The sequence below is a fragment of the Fusarium coffeatum genome (genome assembly GCF_003316985.1).
Source record: "Fusarium coffeatum strain FIESC_28 chromosome Unknown BRIP53273_contig_110, whole genome shotgun sequence".
Classification (NCBI taxonomy): Eukaryota; Fungi; Ascomycota; class Sordariomycetes; order Hypocreales; family Nectriaceae; genus Fusarium; species Fusarium coffeatum.
This window is the reverse complement of record NW_022157903.1, coordinates 225,002-243,373: the sequence shown is the minus strand read 5'-3', so window position 1 is coordinate 243,373 and position 18,372 is coordinate 225,002. Positions and strand designations below refer to the sequence as shown.

The following is an 18,372-nucleotide window of genomic DNA, read 5'->3' as shown; positions in this document are numbered from 1 at the left end:
GAGAGAATTCTAGTAACAATTGTGTTTCCTTTTTGGGCAGGGAAGATTGAATTGACCTTGCCGCTAGGTCTTGGGAGTCGGTAGACTCGGCATCTTGCTGTGGCTACCCAGTAACGCACTCAATCATTACGACAGTAGTGTGTCAGGTAATCTTGCTTGCCAGGCACACTGCATATCTCAATAATCTGCAACGCTCTGTCACATCGGTTACGATATCCAAGAGGCTGAGAGACAATTAACTGATTGTAAATAGTGGCTGATTGCGTATTCTTTACGATATATCGAGATTTGAAGTCAAATGAACATTGAAACGAAAAATACTCCGATAACTCAGCCACAAAGATCAACGAGTATCGATTGTCGAATCCTTTCGTCAATCTGCTGCTCGCCACAGGTGTGATGCAGCAATCCTAATCCTTCGTGGTGGTTTGTGCTCGCTCGTTCGTTATCGGGTCGGATGAGATGAGATGCTTTGCCCCAGCCACAACGACACATGCGCCTCATGACGTAGCCTAGGTATCCCCTGTCATATCTGCGACTAACACGACTCGGAAGCGCTCAAGTTTGTTGTTTGTATGTACGTACTCATAATTTTTATGGTCAGGCGGGAAAACTGACCAAGCAGGGCAGAATTTGCTTGGCCGACGACTGGCTTCTGATTGACTGCCAGTTTTACTTAGACATCGTTCCTGTGGCTTGCCCCATCCCTGTAAGTCAATGACGCAGTGCCCAGAGGAAGGTGCGGTTGAGGTTGCGCGGACATTTGGGTTTTGTCATTTGTTGCTTGGTCAGGGAAAGTTGGAAGGTGGAAGGGCCTGGGGTGATCAGGTAGGTAGGTACCTTCCTTAGGTTTGCGTGTGATGCGATGTGATGTTATGCTGTGCTTGGCTCCTGGATGACGGCGTTTGTATAAAAGACTTCGTTTCCCTCCAACCTACCACATCTTTCTTCCACCCATAACAATTCACAGTCTAACAAAGTTCTACCAACTCCTCCAACAACCTACCGCACACATTTTCGAGTAATACCTCGTCTTCAAAAACCGACAACATGCCTTTCACTGCTAGGTAAGGCAATTCCTTCCAGTATTCTCGACTTGAGCGACGACGTCATCCCGAGCGATCCGCAGTTAAGGCTGTCGCAAGATATCTCAGGATGGACTTGTCGAGCTGTTGAGAATATGGGAACAACACTGAAGGCATCGAGACATGGACTAACATTGGCTTCAGCGACATCTGCAAGATCCTCCTTGCCATCATCCTCCCTCCCGTGGGTGTCTTCCTCGAGCGTGGCTGTGGTGCCGACTTCTTCATCAACATCCTCCTCACCATTCTGGGTAAGTCACTTATTACACCGACCTCTTTTCAGCTCTCTGCATCCGGACCCTCCGCGGTGTAGGCGGCTTACGCTACCACTCAATTCTACATCCATGCGTTGCTCGGCATTTGACTAACACATTCTCAGGTTACATTCCCGGTATCATCCACGCTCTGTACATCATTCTGAAGTACTAAGCCAGGCCGCACTTGACAGCTCAGGGCTACGGCGCTTGCAAGATAGCTTAATGACTGCTGCCCCGCTCGCCAACCATTTACGACAACTGGCCAGCCATTCGCTGTTCTTGACCATGCGACACTCTGTCTAATAGCCAAGACAATGGTGACTGCCGAGTCAACCGGGCATCCGCTGTCTGCCGCCGGCCCTGTGTCTAGTTGCGCAACCTTTCCTTCGCTTTGATACCTCACGCCGATTTTACGACAGGCATGGACGCGATTTGAGTTCCTTATTTCTCTTTGTTTATTTGCGGATGGAGGCGTATGCTGGATTGGCTCTCAAAGCATAATGCATTGGGCTTTTTAGTAATTAATTCGATACCCGTCAATCCAACGTTTTCTTATCACGTAACTATTGATTGCTTGTCCTGATGATCGCATTGCATTGTGTATGATCCGAGTGTCATTTGGCCAAGTCTTCTTGGCAGACCCGCCCTGCAAGCGTCGGTAGATGAGCAGCATGGGTATGCTATTGTTGTCTCCGGTTAACGTTAACCGTTGATCATTATGTTTACCAAGGTCTTGTCAAGTTTAAGCACTACACTAATTCGAGAGCCTCAATACGCGTATTATATATTGAGTAGTCTCGGTCTTTTATGAAGGTTTGGAAAGCAGGCACAATCTGTCTTCTTTCCAACTTATCCATTGAAGTCTTCTCTGAAGGATTCAGAGTTTTCGATTGGCGAAAGGATCAATTGAATTTGGAAGCGAAGCTACGAGGGTATTTGCAGCAGATCTTTGTGGCGGTGCAGTTTATTTTCTGAGCCCAAAAGAAGGTGAATGTGGAGCTAGGTTGTCTTTAACTCTTTTATGCATATCAACTGCGACTAAATGTCCTCTGGGAACAATTGAGGAATGGTAGATAGCTAATTAGGACTTGAGCTTAAACGCTTAAACTCATATCAACTTATTGCGTTTTTTTTTAAGCCGCTGATTCGCTCAGCTAGTTGACCTGCCGAGGAGAGCTTGTGTTAACCAGGTCACGTGCTTTCGCTCCTTGTATGACGATCGTGACGCGTTGCCTCGCGTTTAGCCAACCCATGTCTTTAAACCATCACGCTCACTTTACGCCATGCCTCCAGCAGAGCCGGAAGTAATAGAAATACTTGACGATGACGGCACAGCTTCGGAGGCTGAAAATAATAGTCCCTCTGCTTCAAAATCGGCCCACAAAAGAAAACATGAAGCTAAGATAGAAGAGAAGGTCGAGTGGACAGGCGACGAGGATGATCTGCCTACGAAGCCAAAAAAGCGACGCGCCAAGCGCAAGTCAACACGAAAGAAGGGCCGAGATGATGTTGAAGTCAAGAATGAAGCCCCTAAGGAGGACTTTGAGTTGGCAGATTTGCCCCAATATCTCATCGAGCGCAGGCGAAAGTTTGATAATAAGAAGAAGCTTCACCATGACGCTGCTTTGATGGTTCCTCCAGATTATTCTGGAATTCATTTCGAAGAAACGAGGAGATTGAGAGAGTTAGAAGAGCGACCAAAGTTTCCTGAGAGTAGCGGTATCAAGCCTTCACGACCATACAAAGATATTGAGCTGCCACAATCCGCAGGTCTTATTCCGGCATCCATTGCACAGTACCTTCGAGACTACCAAGTTGCTGGTGTATCATTTCTTCACAGAAAGTTTGTCTACCAAGAAGGTGGTATACTGGGCGATGATATGGGTCTTGGAAAGACAGTACAAGTGGCTGCTTTTTTGACCGTTGCATTTGGTAAAACCGGTGATGAACGTGACGCCAAACGGTTAAGACAGATTCGCCAGTCCCCTGAAAGATGGTACCCGAGAATACTGATAATATGCCCTGGTTCTTTGATTATGAACTGGAAGAATGAGTTGGATCGTTGGGGATGGTGGCATACTGACTTGTTCCATGGATCACACAAAGAGGATGCTTTGAGCACAGCCCGTGCAGGTCTAGTCGAGATTATGATCACCACTTACGACACGTACAAGAACAGCCGGAGTTCTGTCAACTTGGTTCAATGGGATGCGGTCATAGCCGACGAATGCCATAGATTGAAAGACAGGTACTCGGAGACCACCAAGGCTCTGAACGAGATCAACGCGTTGTGTCGTATTGGCTTGACTGGCACGGCAATTCAGAACCGATACGAAGAATTATGGACACTCCTGGACTGGACCAACCCCGGTCACTTTGGAGCAATTGCTGAATGGACGCAAAGAGTAACCAAGCCATTGACTGTCGGCCAGTCTCATGATGCAACGGTGGCTCAGCTCAGCCTGGCGAGGACAACAGCCGACAAACTGGTCCACAATCTTCTGCCACAATACTTTCTTCGGCGAATGAAGTCTATCATAGCCAAGCAACTGCCCAAGAAGACTGACCGAGTTGTCTTTTGCCCCTTGACGGACCTTCAGAGGGATGCTTACGAGAACTTTCTTGACAGTGCGGATATCGAGCTTCTTCGACATCTCTCGGACCCCTGTTGTGATGGCAGTAAGAGAGGGTGGTGTTGTGATAAATTCCTTTCTAATGGAAAGCCATGGCAGAGCATCGTGTTCCCTAGCATGATGGTCCTGCAAAAGCTTGCAAACCACCTGACTCTTCTTGTACCACAGACTACTGATCTGGAGCCGAAACACGAGTCGGACCTCACCACGCTTCGAACTTGTTTGCCTGATACCTGGAAATACATCTACGATAACCGGGACCGGATTAAGAATCTGGTGAACCCCGAATTTTGTGGAAAATGGAAAGTATTGAAGAAACTGCTCAAGTTCTGGCATGCAAACGGCGATAAGGTGTTGGTCTTCTCTCACAGTGTGCGGCTTCTCCGTATTCTGCAGCATCTTTTCACCAACACGAGCTATACTGTCAGTTATCTGGATGGCTCCTTGAGTTACGAAGCGCGCCAGGAGGTTGTTGATACTTTCAACTCTGACCCGACGCAATTCGTGTTTCTCATATCAACCAAAGCTGGAGGAGTTGGTCTCAATATTACATCTGCGAATAAGGTTGTTATTGTCGACCCTCACTGGAATCCTTCTTATGACCTTCAAGCACAAGACAGAGCCTACCGTATTGGCCAGACTCGCGATGTCGAAGTCTTTCGTCTCATTTCACTTGGAACTGTCGAGGAAATCGTCTACGCGCGTCAGATCTATAAGCAGCAGCAAGCCAACATTGGCTACACTGCATCATCCGAACGTCGTTATTTCAAAGGTGTGCAGCAGGATACATCTCGGAAGGGTGAGATCTTTGGACTCGCCAATATCTTTACATACCACAACGACAGCGGCTTATTACAGGACATCGTCAACAAAACCAATATTGCCGAAGCCAAAGCGGGCGTTAATCTTGTTGATGTCAATATGGAGGAGGCAGCCAAGGACGGAGAGGATCTGGGTGTGATCAAGAATGAAGAACCAGACAGCGAGGACGGTGGCATGAGTCAACTTGCCACGATCCTGACGTCCGAGAACCAGCAGCGGATACTGGACTCTAAAAAGGCCAAAAAGCCCCACAGCGATGCGATACAAGCCATCCTCACTTCTGCCGGTGTCGAGTATACACACGACAATAGTGAGGTAATTGGGTCGTCCAAGATCGAAGAACAACTCTCGCGACGGGCAGCCATGAATTCGTACTCTACAGGCGAGGGAAACAGTGCTCTCTTCGCCGATACTGGTAACGAGCGTGGCCAAGGCTTACATGGCATATACAACCCCCCTGAAGAGGTTATGTTGCGACATTTCTGCGAGATGGCCAAGGAGTTTGGCTTTGCGAACGCAACGGAATTTGCACTTGTGGTGGAAAGCTGGACACAGGAAGCAAGGCGAAACTGTCTAGATCTATTCTACAAGAAAAGAGAAGCCAAGCTCATCCGAGAAGGGATCATCAAAGAAGAGGACGCGAAAGACGTTGCCAAAGATGAGACTCGTGATCCAGATGCAAAGGAAGAGGTCAAGGACGATGTGAAAAATGAGAAATTGGACATCAAGCCTATCCTCAAAGATGAAGATATCAAGAAGGATGATGACAAGGAGAAGGTCTTGAAGATGGAGACCGTGAAGACAGAGAGCGTCAAGACGGAGAACGTGAAGACAGAAATTGTCAGCACAAAAATGGAGGACAAGAAGAAAGTCAAGACGGAGCTTGCAGGGTCTAGTGTGCGAACCTCGATCTTCCTGTCAGATGACGATGATGATGATGAGTTGTAAGGCGTTAATGCTTTCAAATTGATACCCTTTATGTTCATAATGCATAACTCGTATTTTCAGTTCTAGCTCCCACGGTGATCAATCATACCACAGTCGTTGCCCAAATCCTCGCACATCTTTACTTGGTCAATGTTCCCAGGATATGGGGAAGAAGATTGAATCTTGCCTCTCCAACAGGTTGCGCCAGATCGATCTTCTCCCATGGTCCGGCTTCTCTCAAGGATTTGCCTGTTGATCGGCAGATTCGGCATGAACCCATGACTTGTGACCATACCAGCCCAGTGACCCCTATTCCTGTCAGAAAGTGCCCTTCCGAAAGAAGATTATTGACTCACATTGGTAGATGCGCAGAAAATAGCCGTCGCTTGGATCCATACGCACATGCTCATAAGCATACCATCGACCACCCTTCTTGAGACTCTGGTATAGAAGCTTGATATTCTTCTCAGGCTCAGGGATACTGCAGAGGCACAAAATAGTGACAATGCAATCGACGCTCTCTGGTTCGATCCGGCCGTCCCAGGCTTTTGGGTCGTTGATAGATTCAATGCCCACTGGGACAACCTCATAAACGCCATCAAGCCCGATTTCCTTCACTCGTCGTCGCAAAGTTGCTGCAGATTTCGGGTTTGGTTCGATGCCATATACACGAGTTAGACCAGTCTCTCCTTTTCTTCGTCTGAGTTCCCCATCGGCATCTTCATCGGTGTTCACTCCGACGTTGACTTTGGCAAACACATCCGCCCACATCCCGGTCCCCGCACCAATCTCAAGAACAACTCCATTGATAGGCCTCTCTACGATCTCATCTCCCATGCGGCCATTCTTCACACGTCCTTCAAGTAGTGGAATGACTTTGTTCTCTGCGCTGGCTTTCACCTGGGGACCTATAAACGCCCAAAAGTTCCCCCACCATGCCTCCTTGAATTTCGATGGTGAGAGCAAAGTACGGAAATCTCTATTCCTGATAACTTCGAGAATCGTACTAGGGAGGAAGCGCATAGCTATGCCCATGAACAGAAAAGGGTCAATGAGTTGCCATACGAGCTCATTGAGAGTTGAAAGAACAGCCATGATGGGCAATGATCTGAGCGACAAGACCTGTAAATACGTGCCAGTGGTGTGACATTCAAAAGAGGAGGGGATCGCTTTATATAGGAAGATGGGGGACTTGGACGCCCACCCGGAAGTCGGCTCTGTTTGTAAGTTTTCCGCGAGCCGGATACGGAGCCGGGCGGGGCCGAAGGCGCTTCTAATGGCATTCACCATTATCAGTATGGTCTATTCATGCCACTCATCCATGTAGCTACTGCAGGTAGGAGGGTGAATTAGTAGTAAGATATGCTGCGGCTGTTGAGCTATTAAAGATCTCCCTAACCATCCCCTGCTTGATGGCATGAGAGACCCTTCCCTCTGCTTTCCTCACTTCGTTCTCCGTGCCTTCTGAATGAGATAGCTAAGAATAAACAGAAATGAAAACGTGGGCAATGGTTTTAAGAAGCCATGCATGAAAAAGGCCTGCTCGCAATCTGCTCTACTGCAACCGTAGATATAAAAACAGATAGCATAAATTTGAAAAAAAAAAGAAGAAAAAAAAAACTTTGATAGATATAGAACTATCGCCCTCAACTGCTGAGCTTCATCGTAATAGTAGCCCTTCGAAGATCACAATACAAAGACGCCCAAACTCCAATCGTCCAATGCATTTTCTCCCCATGCTCTTTTCAGCAACCAATACCCAATTACAGCAGCTCGAAATCATCAAGCTGGTCACGGTACTTCATGATGTTCCTCTTGATCTTGCTGCCCACAGTCCATGTCACAAAGTCCTCCATGCCTCTCGTAACCAAGTAAGCAGGGTCCGTAACAGTCTCAGTTCCCACGCGTACGTGGCCCTGCTCAATCATCTTGGTCGCAGCCTGGACATTCTCGGCCATGCGCAGTCTGGTCATAAGGACGGGCAATCGGCGGCGCGCAAAGGCGCTGACGGTAACTTGGTTCTCGACGGCGGAAAGCTTGGAGGCGGAGTTAAGGATGCCCATGTCGTGGAGCTTGTTGAGGAGAAGCTCCTCGTGCTTGCGGCGGGTTGCGTTCTCGGGAGGGAGGAGAGATAGACGATGGGCGAGTTGGCGCAGAGACTGCGATTGTTAGTAAGGGTTGATGCGCTTGAGATAAGAGACACGTACACCACAGAGACGGTTGTACTTGTGATAATCCTCAGGCTTTTGGATCATGTATCGTCGCACGACGGCCTTGTCGCGATGACCACCATCGGATTTGTATGTGATGAAGTCTGTCTTTCGCAGAAGCTTCTGCTCGTGATGCTTGAGTTTTCGGACCATGATATCGGTTTCTCGACGTCGCTAGTTATTAAGGAATTATTATGAGACGTCTTGTCGTCTTTTTGTGCTTGCGTCGTCGCAGTTGCTGGTAGAGTAAATAGTTGCTGTCCCGCTATCAAAAGTTAAAGGTTCAATTTGCAGACGATAAAATCCGAGTGGAGACGCGGAATTCACCCCGCCGCATTCCGCCCCGTCGAAAAACCTCCAACGATTGAACATCACCAAAATTAGCCTCGCAACCCGCCATATTAATCGTCGGATTCAATTGCGACCGCCCAAAATGCCTCCCAGACTACCAACTCCCTCGACAGCTTCGGCTATTGCACGATCCGTCATTCGACCCTTTTCCACTACAGCCCCGGTCGCTGCCCCCCGCGAGCACAATGCCTCAGCAGGAGGTCACAACCATCGCCTTGCGAACCTCAACAACAGCAGCCATAACCGTGGTCAAGCATACAAGCCATCCCGTGGAGATGCTGCCGCTAGACTTATAGAGCGATTCAAGTCGCGATCCGCCTCGTACACACAGGAGAAGACAGCACAGATGGAATTCCTCAAGAACCAGAAGATGTCGAACGATTTCCTCAAGCAAATGCCTCGACGATGGGAGGCTGGTGATGTCTACTCGCCTCACGATTTGAGTCCTGTTGAGATGCAGAAGTGGAGGAAGAGATCAGTGCGAAACAACGATGTTGTCGATGCGCTGGGCATCAGCCCTCTCGATATGTACAAGGTGCGTTTATACGAGCAAGGCATCCTATAAACAAACACTAACTTGTCCCTAGAACTTCTCTCTTATTGAGCACTTCACGACCTCATCTGGAATGATTAACCACTCCAACCTCACCCGTCTTCGACCTGTCAACCAGCGCAAGGTGGCCAAGATGGTTCGCCGAGTCCAGGGCATGGGTATCTACCCCAGCGTGCACGCCCACCCCGAGATGCTCCGCGACCAATTCTTCCAACGCCAAAAGTAGAACAGTCGTATATAAAAAAAGAAAAAGGGAAACGACTTGTTCCTGCGCTGGCGTTCTGTTAAATGGGATGATGTCATGATCATTATTTTGTGGTCTTATGTATAACAACCTCAAACCTCTATGTAACATATTGATACACTTGTCTACATCCAACACATCTCTTGCTTTCTTTTTATGTGACATATTTTGATACACTTCAAGCTCTCATTATCCTTTTGAGCTTGTATTGGCACAGCGAATCCCTGTTAAGTCGCTTGCCCTTGGACTCGAGAGCGGCCCACGCCTCAGGATAACGCCCCTGAGCCCATGCCTTGAAATCTGCTTGTGGCTGTTGTCCTGGAAGAGCGTTGAAGGCAATGCCCAGCCTGTTTTATGTTAGTCGTGTTATTATCTCGGTAAAGGTGGTTTTTAACTTACGACATTGCATCTGGTTCGTCCCCTGTCACCGCGCTCATCCTTATCAACATATCCTGAACCTTTTCTAGCTCTCCACTACCAGCGACAGCACCGACATAGGCGTTGTAGACCGAAGCAGGGACATCTATTTCCATGCTTTCGATTCGCTTCCAGATGAGGTGGGCCTGAATTGAACCTCTTGGTGTGCGCTCAAGAGCCCAGAATACTGCTTCCAGACTTGCATAGGATGGTCCCTCTGCCGAGGCTGTAATTGATTGCCAAAAGTCCATTGCCTGACTAGTCTTGCCGCAAGATGCGTAGGCTAGCATGAGGGAAGTGTAAAGCTTAGTATTGGGTACCACGGTGGTGTCCATCTTCAGCATGTTATGGACAATCTCCAGAGACTCGTCATCAGGGCATCTTGAGAACCTCTCAAAGAAAGTGATGTATGTCTCCCGTTTAGGGTGGTAGTCGTTATTTCGATGTTGTCGCATGTGTCCGAAAACATGCGCAGCCATATCTGGACGATTTCGATCGAAGAAGGCCTCCATAAGCTGCACACGGTGTTCGAAGCTGAGGTCTTGGAAGAACTGTCGCAAAATTTGATATCCGTTCCAAGCTCTTGAAGTGCTCGTTTTGAGATCCACACAGAAGTTGGTAAAAGTCTCCTGGATAGTTTCTCGCTCTGCCGCACTGAACTGAAAAGCGTGAACTGATAATATGTCCATCACTTCATAATGCTGCTCATTCTCCAAGAATCGAATACAGAGGGCAGCGACTGTGCCAGGCTCGAGAAGTATTTGATTCTCCTCACACGTTTCGATGATATCACCGATAAGTTTGAAGTTTGGCGTCGACTGAGAAGTGAGAGTCATCACGAACTCGTTCACCAGTTGACTGAAGTCCCACCATAGATCGGGCTTGACGTGCCAGGGTTCATAGTGTGTCACTTTCTTGTATGCCGCTTGGACTCCAGGTATATAGCCCGCTTGAAGTCGCATCTCCATAAGAATAAGGTGAGACTCACCATCGAGTGGGATGCCCTTGTCAGTACCGAGTGAAAGAATCTCTTCGACTAACAACATGTCTTTCAACTCAAGTCCAGCTCGAAGAAGATTGTTGATGGTGGCCGTGTTGGGCTTGAAAGACTCATGTGAGCTTTCCATCCTGGTCATCATCTGTTCCACCTCGGGCAGACCCTTTCCGATGATAAGAATCGCCTGCAGTAAGCTATCCCAGTAGTTCTTGTCCGGCTTTTCGGAAAGCCTTTCACCTATTTCAAGGAAATATGGAATAGCCCATTCTTGGAGGTTATTGCGGGCAGCGAAGTGAGCGACCAGGGGTATAATGTGGTTGTGGCGGGTTCCAGATTCAAGGGGTTTGTCGAACCAGTACTTCGTCTCCTGAATCTGGTCTCTCTGGGCAAAGAAAGAAACCAACACACGCTGAATATGTGTTTCGAATGGATAGCCGTTCTTTGTCGCCCATTCAACGAATTCAACAAGATCCTCTCCGTGGCCTTCTTGAGCTAATCCCTGGCACATCCATAATATCGGATTTTTCGTTTTCTTTTCGCAGTGCTTCATGGCCTCGTCCTTTTTATCATAAATCATTTGGAGAGCATCCTTCGATCCACCATATAGACACAGCACATTGATATAAGTGCACCATAGTCCACCGCGAGTCGTCCAGGGCTTTTCGTGCATCACGGGATTATGGATGGCGTTCCAGAGGCCGTTCGCTAGCATGAGGTGTTCTGAAGTTCGTTCGCGAGGTCGGAGTGTGCTAAGAACATTGAGGGCCTTGGTGAGATCGGCGACCTCAATCTTTGTTTGAATAGGAAATTTTCGTTCATTCACAAGATATTCGAGTAGTCGCCTGCATTGCATTGCCTGTGTTCCGTTCAATGACCTTCGACTGGACGACTTTCCCTCAAAGAAAGACCTCCATGCTTGCACAAGCTCTTCTGTCGGTGGAGGACGTAAGTTGTCGAGCATGCGACTCCTCCATACCATAATCTTCTGCCATCCTGGTTCGAATTCGGGTTGGCGAATCTCTCTGGGTGCTTTGGCGAAGAGGGCCTCGAGGAAGTATCGCCGTGAGTAGCCATTGTTTATCGTTCTGGGTAATCGTGTTCGGCGAAGAGGAGTGGAATAGACGGCGCAAGACGGGGATCGGACTTGCTGGATAAGGACCCGTCGAGCATGGCGGGCCAATTGCGCCCTCATGATGTATTAGTCTATGTAAAAGAGGAACTGATATGATTAGCCATTGATTGGTGTCTGTCCATTTTTAATTGTCCTTACAAAAGCATGTTTGAAACGTCGCATTCACAAGTGGAAGTGGGAGGTTTCGACACAATTCGGGATCTTGGAAATCTAAATCTCCAATCGCGAAGCTGTGATTTTGGAGGTTTAACATTGCGGGATGCTTGTCGCCGATGATTATCCGATTGTGCTCAATCCGTTATCTGGCAGTATCAATTCTTGCTTTAAGAACACCCAACCCACTTCAATGGGTCTGCCATTAGGTATATCGGTAATAATAATTCTAGCTCCGACAGCTGTAACATATGAAACTATAGGGACATCTATTCTAAAGGTAGCCTGTGTTGTCACCTAATTAGGCTTTGTAATCTGTTCTACCACTGATACATGTAAGTAAAAATAGGCTCTATATCTATATCTCCGTGTTGAATGAGACAGAACAGTAAAGTACTAAGCTATCGAGCAAAGATATTAACTGGGCAATCTATTGGCTCCGAATACCTTGAGAGTTTTGCTTGTTTTTGATCAACCCAAATTCTTCAATCCATGGATCTCATCGGGCCTTCCGTAAGTAGATATCGATAGCTAAGCCAGATGTTAACAAAAAAGACCTACGTCATGAAGCTACAACAACCAAAAGCTCGCTTGAGCTTCCGATCCCTTTTCACTCTCTCACCAATGACCTCGGAGCATTAATCCACCAATCCTTCCCCTCTAGCCAGTAAACAAACTTCTCGGGTGCCTCAGCCGCATCGTTTGCCGTGACGCTCATTTGACTTCAACCGAAACATACCCCGCCCGAAGCCGCTCGTTGTTGGTGGGGGTGAGTCGAGGATGTGATGATAGATTGGGGAGCTGGAGTTTAGGAGTCACATCTCCGATGCCCTATCTTCTCTTGAGTGACTATAAAGCTCTCTTTGTCCTCCCTTGAGCCTTATATCTCAATAGATACTTATCAATAATACTTTTCACCACCACAATGCCTCTCATTCCCCAAAGCGTTAAGCCTCGTGTTATCCTGGGTCTCATGACCTTTGGACCTCCTGGCAGCGAGAAGCTCGACGCTCGTATCTTTGATTCCGAGACATTCAACAAGGCGCTCGATGTCTTCCAAGGCAAGGGTTACCATGAGATTGACACCGCCCGTATCTATGTCGGCGGTAACCAGGAGGGATGGACTGGTAAAGAGACCAACTGGAAACAGAGAGGACTCACTATGGATACGAAGGTCATGTATCCCAAGGAGCCTGGTCAAAACACTTATGACAAGGTCATTGAGTCAGTCGAGACCAGTCTGAAGGAGCTCGGGACTGACTGCATTGATGTAAGCTGAGACCGAACAAAGAAACTGCAAGCGACTAATGCAATCGTTAGCTACTGTACCTCCACCGTCCTGACCGTGGTGTTCCTTTTGCCGAGACCCTTGAGGCTATCAACAAGCTTCACAAGGATGGAAAGTTTGTCAACTTTGGTATCAGCAACTTTACTGCATACGAGGTTGCCGAGGTCGTCATGACCTGCAAGTACAACAACTGGGTCCGTCCTACTGTCTACCAGGGCATGTACAACTGCCTCACCCGTTCTATTGAGGCAGAGCTCTTTGTGGCCTGCAGAAGATACGGTCTCGATATCGTCGTTTACAACCCCATTGCTGGCGGTCTCCTGTCCGGCAAGATCAAGTCGATGGACATCAAGCCTGAGACTGGTCGATTCTCGGATCAGTCAGGAATCGGAAACGCTTACAGACAGCGATACTTCCGAGAGAGCACATTCAAGGCCCTGAATGTTATTGAGCAGGCCGTGGAGAAGAATGGCCTGACCATGCTTGAGACTGCGCTGCGATGGATGCTTCACCACTCCAAGCTCAAGATCAAGGATGGCAACGATGGAATCATTCTCGGCATGTCCAATGTGAAGCAGCTCGAGGAAAACCTAGAACTTCTTGAGAAGGGTCCTTTGCCCGACGAGGTGGTTGAGGCACTTGACCAGGCCTGGTTATACTCCAAGGCAGACACAGCCAACTACTGGCACGGGGAGTTGGAGTACACTTATGATGTCCACGAGGCTCTGTTTGGCAAGTCGGCCAAGTAAATTGGGAGTAGATAGTAATATTTAACGTTCTGACTGAAGCTCACGTGCTTTTGCCTGCCTACTTTATTTAGTGATAAGCATAACGAGTTCCTTGTATCTGATAGTGATACTGCATATGAACATGTCTTGGGATTGGGGGCGCGTGGGGAGAAAGTGAGATGGCACATGACTTTTAAGCGTCATTTTGTTGGTGTGACGCCCTTGGCATTAGGCATGATATCTGAGCGATAGAGTAGCACGCAATCAGATCTTGCAAAGATTTAGCAAGATCCATGGGTATTTGGGTCAAAACCTGTTATTGTTGTACATGTGCAGGTCTACTGTACTTTTGTAGTGACCTTTCAGTGGGGGATAAGCTTCAACCCTGTAATCTTTTATTTGCAGGCCAGCACCAATGTTGAGTACTATCTATGCCCATGGCTACCATGTTACTCAGTTGACGTTCAACGGTCGAGTCATTTAATTGGAATCTCTAACCGCGATAACCTAGCGACATGAATATTTTGAGCCAAGATCCCCTCCATCTGCAGGCCCAACTGAACGATGACGGCACCCCTAGTTCCCCCCGTGCCATCCAATTCCCCGCGCTGTTGGTCCCCTGCGAAGTTGGCCCCTGTAAAATGGGGTCTTGGGACCCGCTTGTCTCCGCCATGGACAATCCATGGCTGCTTTTCAACACCACCTTTACATACCACAGATCCAATACAACGCCTCGATTCGATAATCCCATCTCCAGAAACACCCGGTGCAGCCCCAGATCCAGCTAAGCCGTTTCACTCCTTACCGTCGTACTGTACCCTATCGTTCTTTTATATATCTGCCCTGTCCCTCCCTTTTACCTGAAATGTCTCGCCGAAATAATAGAGATCAAGAGGCTAGTCTTCTGCAAGGTCGCGATCGAGTATCCCTAGATTCGGATTCAGATTCAGATTCTTCCACTTCTTCCAGTGACGATACCACATGCGAACCGGCATCATCCTCCACTGCCAAACCAAGAACTGTTGGCGCCCGTGGCACCGCCGACCATCCGAGCGACGCTTCCGATCTTGACACGAAACGCCACGATCGCAATAAGAATACAAAGTCCAAGTCCAAGTCTGATAGCGAGTGGCTGGAGCTGGACGATATGAATCCCAATGACCAGCGTCGCCCAAACTACCATCGTCATGGCGGTGGTAAGTCTGGAGAACCCCTTCTTTTTAAGGAAGATGACCCTGAGCGCGGTCGCGCTGGCTATTCGCCTACCAGCGAAACCGGACGACGACCTAGCCAGGGATCAAGGGGATCCAGCGAGGACGATCTTCCCTATCATCCAAATGAGATAATGGGACGACCAAGTTTGAGCCGACGGTCCACGATGCGCAGCCGTAGCCCTCAAGCCGCTGCCGAAGCTGCCGCGGACTCGACCAAGCAGCGTTACACGTACGCAGGATTCTTCCTTATCGTCAGCTTAATCGCTTTCTGCGTCCAGACAGAATTGAGCGCACATATCCAGCATAACCTTGGGTGGGATAAAGCTTATTGTATGATGTTTTTCACTCACGGTTCTTGGATTGTTTTATGGCCAGTTCAACTCCTTATCCTGCGCTTCCAGAAGCGTGAAGTGCCATGGCCCGTCTTCTGGAAAAGACACAAGCATCAATTGCGCACTACTGCCATTATGATCGAGAAGCAGACCCTCGATGTATTCCACATATCGATCCGACACCGCGCTCGGCCTGTTCGTTATTTCGTTCGTTTCACCGCCATTATCACTTGCGCCTTGACTGTTGCAGGGTTGAGTTGGTACATTGCTGTTAGTCTGACCACGCCCTCGGATCTAACGGCGATCTACAACTGCTCCGCTTTCTTTGCATACGTTTTCTCTGTCCCTATACTTCACGAGCCGCTGCGTCTCGATAAATCAGTCGCTGTTCTTATTGCTATTGGTGGTGTCCTTGTTGTTGCTTATGGTGATACCAAGGAGGGAACCGAGAGTGTCGAAGCTGGAAACCGATTCTTTGGTAACCTAGTTATCGGTATTGGTTCCGTTCTGTATGGCCTTTATGAGGTTTTGTACAAGCGATATGCGTGCCCACCTGAGGGCTGCTCACCCAGTCGAGGCATGATCTTTGCCAACACGTTCGGTTCTTTGATCGGTCTTTTCACTCTTACGGTCCTCTGGATTCCTCTTCCTCTCCTCGATTGGCTGAACATTGAAAAGTTCGAGATCCCTGAAGCTTCGACCTGCTGGCTCATTCTCCTTGCTGTACTTTCCAACGCCACTTTCAGCGGATCATTCCTCGTTCTTATTTCCCTAACATCGCCTGTTCTGTCATCAGTAGCTGCGCTACTCACCATCTTCCTAGTCGCAATTGTCGATTGGTTTATTACTGGAGAGCCCCTGAGCTTTGCAGCAATTGTCGGAGGCGCAATGATTATCGTGGCCTTCTTAGGTCTGACGTGGAGTACATATCGCGAGATGAAGGAGCATGCAGCGAGGGAGCCTATTGCGGATTTCACAGACAGCGACAAGGATGGCGACATCGACAGTGACGACGACTAAATCTTTTCTTATTTACATGGCGTTTTGGGCTTGGAGGAACGGTTATGGCAGAGGTGGTGGCAGTTTGGTTCGTGTTATTCACCACATACTGCCAGTTGGCTCAGATAGACTACATGGTGCATGTAGAGGCGTTTGTTTTGGGTTTGGCTTTTTGTACAACTAGTTTCATGGCTGAAGCTTACCAAGGGCTTATAACTTGGACTGATACATGGGGACGTCGAGTGATAGACCTCGCATCCGATATAGATCATATAGATACAAATGATCACACCATCATTATGCACTCGTTTACATGACATTCAAGTCGCTCTCGTATCTTCCTGAACTTGAGGTGGTATAATGTTTGGCGGAACCAGTCCGATTTAGCTAAGACAAGCATCATGCGCCCAAGAGCGATCGTAGGTAAACCATGGATGCAATGACCTATACTTGCGCTCCATCTTCCACAGTTTGTTCCTCACTATTGCTCTGGGAGATGTCCTTCACGAAAACGCCCCCACGCTCTTCCTTCCACCCATTTGCGCCGTTGATATGCGCATCATATGAGTTCATCCCCCAAACACCCTCTGCTGGCGTGTCGCCCGTTTCAAACATTCTCAGCTTTTGCCAGCCTTGCTGCGGGATAGGTTCTAACATCTGACGCACCAATAGAGCGTACGAGGTATCGCACTCAAGCCATAGATCGGAAAGATTTACTCTTGCAAGGCTACTGCTCTCCCAAAAGTCGCGATTCTTGGGCATGAGCTGCACATAAAGGTGTTCGACAGGTGGACAGTTAGGGATAAGAAAGTCGGAAATGTGGTGAGAGAGGGGGAACGTGGCGATGTAGGAAAAGGACTTGAGGTTTTCGCAAATGACATTGAATGAAGGATCTGAGGCGTCAAATATGGCAGGGAGGAGAGTTGCTGCTGAATAGTGAAAGAATTCATATGTCGAATAGACAGGCGCGAAAGAGCCTTCGTTGATAAGAAGCGAAGTCCAGTCTCTGATGTGAAATAGGTCGCAAGGGATGCGGTTTCGTAGGCCAGAAAGCTGCGACGGTAATAGATCTGATCTTTTCTTTTGCTCGATACTGTGAGATGGTCGTGATAACGATATGACATAATAGGAACTGTTGAAAGCCCAGTAACTCGACAAGTCGACGGTTCGACTCAGAAGCGAGGCGAGGATGTCTATCGAGCTGACCAAGGTGACGCGCAAGGGGTCTATAACGTCGAATATGGTATGCCAAAGCCAGTTGTTATCCCAATGAGTCCGCGCTCTATCCTCGTCGCTTCTTGTGCTGGCAAGTTCGTTGTTATGCTGATTCTCCAGGACAGACCACATGAGATTCCAAGACACGGGCCTCTCTGGCTGATTCACCGCAGGAGGTAAGACTCCCCAGCATTGATCGTCGGCATATCGGTTCTGTCCCGATCCCCGAGGAATATCAATCAATATAGTAAAGCTCTCGGCGATTGATGCCAAGTTATTGCGCCGTATGAAACTCAGAACCTCGATCTCGGATGCGATGTCTTGTGCGACTGGTTTATAGAAACGCCAAAACGACCAGACGACATGGCGAAACAAAGAAGTTATCACAGAAGTTCTCCAAAGCCGACATACTAATGAAGCATTCTTGAGGGGCGTATCCGGTCCAGACGATACAGGTCTTGAAAGCTTGCCAGGGTCTTGATAAATGCGTCGTTGTAAATCAGGTTCAGAGTCGAGGAAGCTGAGGATATGAGCGATGAGCTCGTTGGGAAGATTCTGCATCGTCAACGCCATAAGAAAACTGCAAACATCACTTAATTTGGTGGTCACTAGAATTAAGAAATTATCAAGTTTTGCTACAGGGAAACATTTCGGAAGGAAGTTGATCAATGCGAATGCAAACTACGATCTTATGACGAACTAGGATTACCCCACGTCGGGAAGGCACGTCACCGACTCGGACTCGCTTCCTATCCCGGTCACAGACTGGAAGGTGGACAGTCTTGATTGGATGCTTTCTTGTTTGTATGCATAAT

The 18,372-nt window shown here is 48.3% G+C and overlaps 9 protein-coding genes across 9 annotated transcripts; 5 read left to right on the top strand and 4 right to left on the bottom strand.

The window, feature by feature from the left end:
- Nucleotides 1–1,050: 1,050 nt before the first annotated feature.
- On the top strand, nucleotides 1,051–1,514 carry FIESC28_05106 (uncharacterized protein; the record flags this gene model as incomplete). The annotated part of the gene is made up of 3 exons (XM_031159253.1): nucleotides 1,051–1,067; nucleotides 1,230–1,336; nucleotides 1,465–1,514. The coding sequence occupies 3 exons, from the start codon at nucleotides 1,051–1,053 to the stop codon at nucleotides 1,512–1,514; spliced, it is 174 nt and encodes a 57-aa protein (XP_031016753.1).
- Nucleotides 1,515–2,625: 1,111 nt separating this feature from the next.
- FIESC28_05105 (uncharacterized protein) lies at nucleotides 2,626–5,745 on the top strand (the record flags this gene model as incomplete). The annotated part of the gene is made up of 1 exon (XM_031159252.1): nucleotides 2,626–5,745. The coding sequence occupies one exon, from the start codon at nucleotides 2,626–2,628 to the stop codon at nucleotides 5,743–5,745; it is 3,120 nt and encodes a 1,039-aa protein (XP_031016752.1).
- Nucleotides 5,746–5,863: 118 nt separating this feature from the next.
- FIESC28_05104 (uncharacterized protein) lies at nucleotides 5,864–6,819 on the bottom strand (the record flags this gene model as incomplete). Its single annotated transcript, XM_031159251.1, has 2 exons — nucleotides 5,864–6,033; nucleotides 6,081–6,819. The coding sequence occupies 2 exons, from the start codon at nucleotides 6,817–6,819 to the stop codon at nucleotides 5,864–5,866; spliced, it is 909 nt and encodes a 302-aa protein (XP_031016751.1).
- A 668-nt stretch (nucleotides 6,820–7,487) lies between these two features.
- On the bottom strand, nucleotides 7,488–8,087 carry FIESC28_05103 (uncharacterized protein; the record flags this gene model as incomplete). Its single annotated transcript, XM_031159250.1, has 2 exons — nucleotides 7,488–7,883; nucleotides 7,932–8,087. The coding sequence occupies 2 exons, from the start codon at nucleotides 8,085–8,087 to the stop codon at nucleotides 7,488–7,490; spliced, it is 552 nt and encodes a 183-aa protein (XP_031016750.1).
- A 280-nt stretch (nucleotides 8,088–8,367) lies between these two features.
- On the top strand, nucleotides 8,368–9,064 carry FIESC28_05102 (uncharacterized protein; the record flags this gene model as incomplete). Its single annotated transcript, XM_031159249.1, has 2 exons — nucleotides 8,368–8,820; nucleotides 8,873–9,064. The coding sequence occupies 2 exons, from the start codon at nucleotides 8,368–8,370 to the stop codon at nucleotides 9,062–9,064; spliced, it is 645 nt and encodes a 214-aa protein (XP_031016749.1).
- A 196-nt stretch (nucleotides 9,065–9,260) lies between these two features.
- Nucleotides 9,261–11,688, bottom strand: FIESC28_05101 (uncharacterized protein; the record flags this gene model as incomplete). Its single annotated transcript, XM_031159248.1, has 2 exons — nucleotides 9,261–9,429; nucleotides 9,482–11,688. The coding sequence occupies 2 exons, from the start codon at nucleotides 11,686–11,688 to the stop codon at nucleotides 9,261–9,263; spliced, it is 2,376 nt and encodes a 791-aa protein (XP_031016748.1).
- Nucleotides 11,689–12,706: 1,018 nt separating this feature from the next.
- On the top strand, nucleotides 12,707–13,818 carry FIESC28_05100 (uncharacterized protein; the record flags this gene model as incomplete). Its single annotated transcript, XM_031159247.1, has 2 exons — nucleotides 12,707–13,051; nucleotides 13,102–13,818. 2 exons carry the CDS (start codon nucleotides 12,707–12,709, stop codon nucleotides 13,816–13,818), a joined length of 1,062 nt encoding a protein of 353 aa, XP_031016747.1.
- Nucleotides 13,819–14,662: 844 nt separating this feature from the next.
- FIESC28_05099 (uncharacterized protein) lies at nucleotides 14,663–16,363 on the top strand (the record flags this gene model as incomplete). The annotated part of the gene is made up of 1 exon (XM_031159246.1): nucleotides 14,663–16,363. The coding sequence occupies one exon, from the start codon at nucleotides 14,663–14,665 to the stop codon at nucleotides 16,361–16,363; it is 1,701 nt and encodes a 566-aa protein (XP_031016746.1).
- Nucleotides 16,364–16,786: 423 nt separating this feature from the next.
- FIESC28_05098 (uncharacterized protein) lies at nucleotides 16,787–18,118 on the bottom strand (the record flags this gene model as incomplete). Its single annotated transcript, XM_031159245.1, has 1 exon — nucleotides 16,787–18,118. The coding sequence occupies one exon, from the start codon at nucleotides 18,116–18,118 to the stop codon at nucleotides 16,787–16,789; it is 1,332 nt and encodes a 443-aa protein (XP_031016745.1).
- Nucleotides 18,119–18,372: the final 254 nt, after the last annotated feature.